This window comes from Astatotilapia calliptera, chromosome 17 (assembly GCF_964374335.1).
Source record: "Astatotilapia calliptera chromosome 17, fAstCal68.1, whole genome shotgun sequence".
Classification (NCBI taxonomy): Eukaryota; Metazoa; Chordata; class Actinopteri; order Cichliformes; family Cichlidae; genus Astatotilapia; species Astatotilapia calliptera.
In genome coordinates this window covers 39,676,053-39,684,430 of record NC_137438.1, presented here as the reverse complement: position 1 = coordinate 39,684,430, position 8,378 = coordinate 39,676,053, and the positions used below count along the sequence as shown (strand labels likewise).

Below are 8,378 nucleotides of genomic sequence, written 5' to 3'. Positions count from 1 at the left end.
TTCCCATGATGCACTGGGTGTTTCTTCTTCACTCACTATGTGTTAACAGACCTCTCTGCATTGAATCACATCTGTTATTAATCTCTGTCTCTCTTCCACAGCATGTCTTTATCCTGTCTTCCTTCTCTCACACCAACTAATCACAGCAGATGGCCCCGCCCCTCCCTGAGCCTGGTTCTGCTGAAGTTTTCTTCCTGTTAAAAGGAGTTTTTCCTTCCCACTGTCGCCAAAGTGCTGCTCATAGGGGGTCATATGATTGTTGGGCTTTTCTCTGTATGTATTATTGTAGGATCTACTGTACAATATAAAGCACGGCTGTATAAATAAAATTGATTTGTGTAGAAAAGCGATTTAAGTGACTTTGACCATGGTGTGATCGTTGGTGCTAAATGGGCTGCTGAACTATTACAGACCACATCCACAAAATTGTCTTAACGCACTTTGTGCCCCTTAGTATCAGATGAGCATTGTCCAAACACCACAGCCTACCTGAGCACCGTCCGTCCCTTTATGACCACAGGTCTGCAGGGGTGGCATGTCACAAAGCTCGGATCATCCCGGACTGGTTTCTTGAACATGACGGTGAGTTCATTGTACTGGGATGACTTCCACACTCCATTGCATCACTGGTGAAACAGGAATGTGTCGCTCAGCAATGATTTGAATTAATCTTTATTACACAAGTTTAAAGGTGCACGGACGTGTTACAGTAGAGAAGTAAAGGCGAAGAACAGATTGCACGAATCGCATGCTTTAACCTTCTTCATTATGCATTACATATATTCCTGTCTGTTCCTACAGAGACTGGCTTAGTGTTGTCTAAAGCCAGCGTTCCCTTTGTTAGACACATTCTTGTTGGCACTGCTTTCTGTGCCCTTTGTTTCCCTGTCAGTTTAGCCTTGATCAAATATTTATGTTTCCACGCTGAACTCCTCACCCTTCTTCCCCAGTTGGTGTCTTCTTGCCCCGTCTCTGACGACATTTGCACCTCTGTTACCCAGCACCACCGCTGCCTTTCTGCCTTTTCTGCGTCTCTGGTGTCTGGCTGTGCTATCTGACCTTTCCTCTTCCTGTGCTGCTCTGTCACCCTTTTTGTTGACTTTCATGTTCTGCGTTGATTAATTGCAAAACAAGGGAAGTGTAAACTAAAAGTGGGGCTTGTTGTCAGACAAATTAGTGGTAGTAAATTCTGGAGCTTTGTCTTTGAAGCCCTGCCCGTGTGCGATGGCCTCCGGGTCACTGTGTTTACTACAGCTGTGAAAGTCGGATGTTTTGTATATCAGTAGGAAAGGTGTACTTCTTTGGGACCTCACAACGCTAATGGTGCCGCTCTGTGAAAGCTCAGTGGTTGTTGTCAATTTTATGTGTCCTGTTGATATTTTATCTACAAATTCATGATTCCCAGAAGAATAATTGCGCTGACGTCCTGCACCACTGTAGTGCTGATGGCTTGGATCTGCATTCATGCTTCGTAAGAACCAAAAAATGTAATTTTAATTCTTTTTATATGGAGGGTATATGACAGAGATCTGTGACAGTAAAAGCGCAGCTCTGGATATTCTCGTCCATCAGTGCCTCGTGTTGACTAAACCTGAGGTGTTTTATTTTAGCTGAATCATCACGATTGCAAATATCAGTGCCCTGAGTTATAACAATGTAATTAAACAAATTCAACATGATAACATGTCCTCATAATCATCAGTCTGCACACGAATGGGAAAAAGAGATGACGCATAAGCTTAACCTCATCGTCACAGTTTGGTCCATATGTGACTGATGATGGGTACTTTTAGCTTCCTGTAGGTTTGATTAATGACTGTCTGCTCCGCTGCAGCCAGGTCCACCCTGCACGCATTTTACTTAAACCAGTGTGAGTGCATTCGTAGCTATACACGGCACTGGAAACACTTGATGCGAAACAAAGGATTTCCTGAAAACAGGAGGCAGACCAGCTCACCTGTAACACACACATCCTTGTGTACAGCGAGTCTGGGAGATAATCCTGGTTTGTTTCTTATGTAATATGGAAACAAACTCAAATATTTGTTCTGTCTGGCCTTATTTCTTCCACTTCTGACGCAAGTTTGTCACAAAATGAAACTAAAACAAATCCTCGGGATTTATAAGACAGAACAGAAAAACTTTGTTGAGATGGAGCCGGTCAAAGGTCACCATGATCCCGTTCTTGTGAATGCAGAACACCTGGAGGAAATATCTTTAAATTTAGCACAATTATTGCATCAGATTCGGGAATAAACTGGGTAGAATTTGTTGGTCAAAGGTTAAACATCTTCTGTGACTTCACACAAACTTAAATGAGGACACAACCTGTTAGATAATCGTGCAAATGATAGAAAACGTGCACTGGTGTCTAACAGGATAAAAGAAGTGATGCTATTATCTACACAAACAGGCAAAGATGTTCTGCAAAAACGCTTTTCTTTTGTGTCTGAACTTAAACACCGTGTTCACTAATCAACGAGGAGGCGGTGACCGTCTCAGTGTTAATGCTCACGCACAAAATCCCTTCATAGGCTTCATAGGACACGAGTCTGGCCTAGAACCCACGGACACCAGTGCTGCGTGTCCTTCGTTAACGTGCTGTGCCAGGCCGTCGCTGCAGCCGCCTCAGCTGCTGCTTGTTTGTGGGTCTCTCAGCGTTTGGTTTTTGCATTTAAAAAGCGTGTTTTTGTGAGTTCAGGCTGTGACGTGCATTTGGACCTCAAAGAATTATTACCGCGACACAAGCTTCACCTCTGAAATGAAAGAACACGTGTGTGAAACTGGTTGTCAGTCACCTGCAGCTTTGAGTTTCTGAGGATGTTTGTATAACGATGTAACTTTTGTTTAACCCTGTAAAGCTGAACGTCTGGTAAAATAAAAACAAAACTGCATAACTGTTAACATCAAATGGTTGTTTATTCTTTTATTAAATATACAGTATTTACATGAATAGTAGCCATGAAACAGTCTTCAGTCAGAAGTTGAAAACACTGCAAATAACACGACTTTTCACTGTGTTTCTGTTGTTTTCCTGACATCTTTTTCATGTCCAAACGGATCCACAATAATCATAAAAGCAGGCTTCTGTTTCCTGCCACAGACCGGACGTGCTCAGCCTGCTTATGACGAGAAAAGGAAGCAGTAAAGCCTGAAAACAGCACCGAAACTGGGACAGTTCATGAAGACTCAGCTGTTTTTCTTTCTTTTCTTTAAGCTGATCATCAAAACAAAGTGTTTTCAGTCAAATTCATGATTCCTCTTTTTGACATCCAGTGTTTACGACTTCGAGCGACTCGGCTGACGTGACCACGTGTTTATGACTTAATGGACGTCTGTACTGTCATCCAGGCTACGTTAGCATCTCGCCACTGGGACACTTAACAGTTGCTATTTTAAGACTAGTCTGTTTCTCACAGCCCAGTGAGCAGCTGTTGTCTGAGTCTTTGTTACATTTTTAATGTCAGCGGGACGAAATTTCATCGTCAGCAAACAAAAGTATTTTTCCAGAGTCAGTTTTTCTACCTGCACAGAGAGACACACAAAAGGACACATGCACACCTACTTCTTACATTTACCTGGGTACAATGCTTCAGAGCAGAAGTTCAAAAACACACGATGCAGTTACTATATGGAGGCAAAGCATCTGCACACTCTAGTATATACACAGGCTTTAAAAAACAACATCCTGAGCGCTGTGGGCTGGATTTGCCTCTCTCCTCTCTCTGACCACCAGGACGCATTATTTCATTTCACCTGGAAGATAAAACATCAAAAAATTGTAAGCAAAGTAAGCTGGACGTGTAAAGGTCTCATCCCTGCTCAGCATCAGTATTTTATCATTGTCACAGGGATGATATCTGCAGGCTGATGAAGCTTCGAGCTCGCAGTCAACAGCAATCTGAAGGCTTACCGTTGGAGCTTTGAAGATGCCGGTTATTCCTACAGAAGTCCAGTTAGTTGGAGTGTGTCTGCCCTGCAGCGAGGACGCCTGAAAGCCTGCAGGTTTAGCGCCGGGCTGCAAAACAAAGGTCATTTAACGTTAGACACAGTCAGAACATTAGTGCAGCTTTCTTTTGTCATCTCGCTTCTCCATCCGCCCTGCAGCTGCTGCACCACCTCACCTCTGCACTGACGTCTATGTAATCACCAGATCTGCTGTGATTTCACAGCTCAGAGGTGGATGACACTCCGAGAAGGATGTGACATGATTACATCTCTGCTTTTGGGGATAAATAATAATTCCGATTGGAGGGAAATCGAATCTTCATCAGCTGAGATTCAAGACTGAGTCAAATGTAAATACAATAAGTGAACATCTGTCCCGAGTCCTAATCAAGCTCTCGTTCTGTGACAGAGTATTAGTTTGTTTATTTGTTCGTGTCTTTTACCTTCATATTGGACAGTTGTTGTCTCAGTTCTTCCTTCTCCTGCAGTAATTTCTCAACCTGTGGAAAGTACACACGGTGTAAGTCAAACAGTGTTTGTGTCGAATATGAAACTGCAGGATTTGCACTCTTAGAAAAGCAGATAAAACAGGAGTAGATGAACATTTGCATTTGCTTTGTAACGACACAGTGGCTCCCGCTTCCCGTCCACCCAGATCTGATTTACCTTATCATCATGAGCTTTTTGTGCGATCTGCGACTGTTTGGACGTTTTTTCAACAAACTCTGAGTGATTGCGTTGACACTCCTCGAAGTCGGAGATTAAGTGTTTGTTTTTCACTTCCAGCTGACTGGACTTTTCTTGAATTTCAGACACCTGAGAGCAAAACAACACAATTTTATTTTAATCTTGGACAACATATGAGTAGATAGAATTTTGTTTTGCTTTCCCTGCTGCAATTTTGAGTAAAAACATGAAAAATATCAAAATATTTATGACGTTTCGAACGTTTTTAAGCTGTTTTGAGAACTTTGACCCGACACTTTGAAGGCGTCCGAGGCTCATTTTAAAGTGCTGCATCAGCAGAGACACATACTTCACGTCTGCTTTACCCTGGCACTGCCTCACAGGACATCTGTCTCTTTAGCTGCATTTATCAGCAATGATACAATGCAGAGACTTCCTCCCTTGAGAAAGCGGTTTCCCACTCAGATTGTACTCTGGGATGTTCCACAGAATTAACTTCTTCAGGGAGAGTTCAAAAGTTTAAAGGCTGAAAGTCTGACCTGAAAATAAACACGTCCTCTCCCTCAAGTAGTTAATTTACTGAAGCAAACCTCTTTTATGCAGGCATCTCTCTGCCACGTTATATCTCACTATATTTATCTGACCTTTCAGAATAAAATGAGAACTGAAATCCCGATTGCCTATCACCCCTTCTTTAAAAACAAAAACAGATCTGGTTGATTGTCTGATCTGATGCATCTCTGAGTTGGCAGCAGCTGCACCAAAGAGTGATTTGAAAGTATTAAAAATGGCATTAAAAATGTTAAATTACCATTTTCCCCACATTGTCGAGATAAACCTGGAACTTGTTCTCCACGTCTCTGGACAGGTTCGTGCAGCTGTTTTTGATCTTGTCCATGTGCTCCCGCTGGCTGCTGCAGGTGAGGTGAAAGGTGAGCTGGTGAGGAAACAGTTTGTTAATCCGGTCCAAGAATTCTCTGGTCACCGTCGTGATGCCTTCTAGAGAATTTGCAAAGTCCTCTTTGCACTTGCTGGTGGAGGCAGAAAGAATAAAATAAAACGCTTTAACTTTGCTTATTTTTCAGGTTGTTTCAGTCGCACACGCCACACACACCTACCTGGTGTACAAGGCGTGCTGCTCCCTGAGAAAGGTGTTGTCGCGCCGCAGCTCCACCACCTCGTCGTTGAGGCGCGTTCGGTCTTTGACGGCTGTGTCTAACTCATCCCGCAGATTCTGCACCGTCTGGGTGAAGTTTGAGTTGACGACGTCCAGCTTGGCCTCCTGCTGATCGTAGAGTCTCTTCAGATTACTCAGCTCGCCTGGAGGATTCAGACAGAAACTGTCAGAAAGCGACGATTTCACTCTTATTAAGGCCAACTGCAATAATGCTAATTAAGGCTTAACGCATCATTTATTAATGCTTCAGAGTTATTAGATAACGAGTTTCCAGATGGTTTGCAACATGTTTAACTGTTTGGGCAGATCGAGATCCACCTCCGCAGCATCAAGACTCTTTTAACTGTTCAACTTCAGAGTGACGTCTGCAGACACTGTTTGTGTTTCATGTTTGATGAGACGATAAATGCCTGAGAAGAAGAAGATGGCACTGAGGTACATACTGCTCGTGCTGCTTCTAGTGATATGGGGCTGTATCGGAGGGAGGGGGCGCCGTGCTAGGTTCAGTAACCTGTTGCAGTCCTCCTGTGAAGAAAACACACACAAAGACATTTGATTCACGATTATATTTTCTTGCACTGGTGACCAACGGGGAAGTGAACTTACAGACTTTTTCTTCAGATCCTGCTCCGTCTTGTTGGCATCAATCTGCTGCTTCGCCATCTCTTTCTCCAGAGCTGCTCTCTCCTCAGCGCGAGCCTTCAGCTGAGCTTCCAGCTTACTTTTCTCCTTCCTCAGCTCGATGTTGTTGTCACTCAGTTTATTGAAGCCCAGCTCCAGCTCCTGCAGGATAACAGCACTCAGCATCAAAGCCATGCTTCTTACAGCTCTACACATGATGGTAGAACAACTGGTAAATCACGTAAAATACTAAAATAATTAGAATTAAAATATTTACAGTGAAAAAAACACATTAATGGTTTCTGAACATGACATCACTGAAATCTAAGAAAACCTCTCAGAAAATAATCCTACTAATAAGCTGTTGTATTGTTATTCAAGGTGGGCCAGGACATTCAAATGTCTTTAAAATATTTGAATGCTTCAGTTTAATAAACCAAACTTAGACCAGCTCACTGACCTTGACCCTTTTATCTGCTGCAGTCTTCTCCGGCTGTCCGTAGATGACAAAAAGCACCAAGCTGACGATGATGAGCGACTGGATGAGAGAAGAAAAGAGGAAGACGATCCTCATGTAGTAGCCGCAGCTCTTCGCTTTGGACTTGTTCAGGTGCCTTACCCCTGGGCTCAGTTTGGCCCGAGAGTAGCTGGAGCTGTACATGACTGACTACAGAGAAATTATTTGTCCATAAAGAAAATCCGCAAGTATTCCCCCTGGAAGATGGAAGAAGTCGAGCGTGCAGTGAGGTGATGGTTTCCCGGACTTCTGCTCACCTTTTACAGCTCTGCAGCCCTGCCGACGTGAAGAAGCAGACAGGCACAAGTGGCAGGCAATGATGGACGTAAACAATGACCCTTAGGTGTCCAGAAGGGTCATGTTTATAATTGGTGCTAGAGGCACACTTCCTGCCCATCCCAGCCCAACCTCTCCTGCCTCTTCCCCTCCCGTCCCTAATCAGCCTGTGTCGCAGGACAGCCTCCTGCTGCAAAGCTGCCCAAGTTATCAGAAACTTTCCATGGAACGTTTGAAACAAAAATAAGTTGGTGTGATGGGAATTAGATTTAAAGATCTTCAAGACATAAATACATTTAAAGCTTTTCAACAAAAACTGTAAGAAAACCGTCAGTTCTAACAAAATGTGCTCACGCTGCCTAAAGAAGTCGCCTTTGCAGAGGCTGCATGCTCTCCTGTAGTGGAATCTACGAACTCTATTAAATGACCTTAAATTAGGGTTTAAAATAAGCGAGCAATCACTTCATTGTGCCTCGGTGGTAACGGGTCGGACCCACTTTTGCATTCAGAAGCACCTTAATAATAATTTGTGGCACAGAAACAACAAGGTGCTGCAAACATTTCTCAGGGATTTTGGTCCATATTGGTGCGAGAGCATCACAGCGGCATCAGAAGAAGGTGCACTGCAGTCATAGATATGGACCCAGCAACAACACCCAGGCTGGGCTGCAGCGGGATGGGTCGATGATTTGATTTCATGCTATTTGCAGCAAAACTCAACTCAACATTTTTCTAATCTTCTGTGGTCCAGTTTCAATCCTCAGGTTCCTGTTGGCAGGTGAGGCCTCCTGCTGCTGGGGCCCATCTGCCACAGTCGTTCATAGATGCTCTTCTACAAACGTTGGTTGAAGCGCTCTGGTTTCTCTTTGTATTACTGTACAGTCTTGACCTTACAGTATAAAGTAACAGTTGTAATTTGCCACTACATAAATAAAACCTCTTTTTTAACACTAGAGATGGATGTGCAGTAAAATCCCAGCAGATCAACAGTTTCTCAAATACTCCAAGCAGCTCAGCTGCATCAACAACCACGCCACATTCATAAACTACATACATCAGATTTTCTCAGATAAATATCCAATCAGTCAGGACTCATGTCCACCAGAAGCACAGACGTTCAGTACTTTAGTAAGACTGCTTATGTTTTTTTTT

General features: G+C 43.4%; 1 protein-coding gene across 1 annotated transcript; it reads right to left on the bottom strand.

The window, feature by feature from the left end:
* Positions 1-2,900: 2,900 nt before the first annotated feature.
* plvapb (plasmalemma vesicle associated protein b) lies at positions 2,901-7,328 on the bottom strand. Its single transcript, XM_026146363.2, has 9 exons — positions 6,894-7,328; positions 6,419-6,595; positions 6,256-6,337; positions 5,754-5,955; positions 5,447-5,666; positions 4,615-4,764; positions 4,392-4,448; positions 3,914-4,018; positions 2,901-3,756 (listed from the first exon to the last, which is right to left on the bottom strand). The coding sequence occupies exons 1-9, from the start codon at positions 7,092-7,094 to the stop codon at positions 3,748-3,750; spliced, it is 1,203 nt and encodes a 400-aa protein (XP_026002148.1). The 5' UTR covers positions 7,095-7,328; the 3' UTR covers positions 2,901-3,747.
* Positions 7,329-8,378: the final 1,050 nt, after the last annotated feature.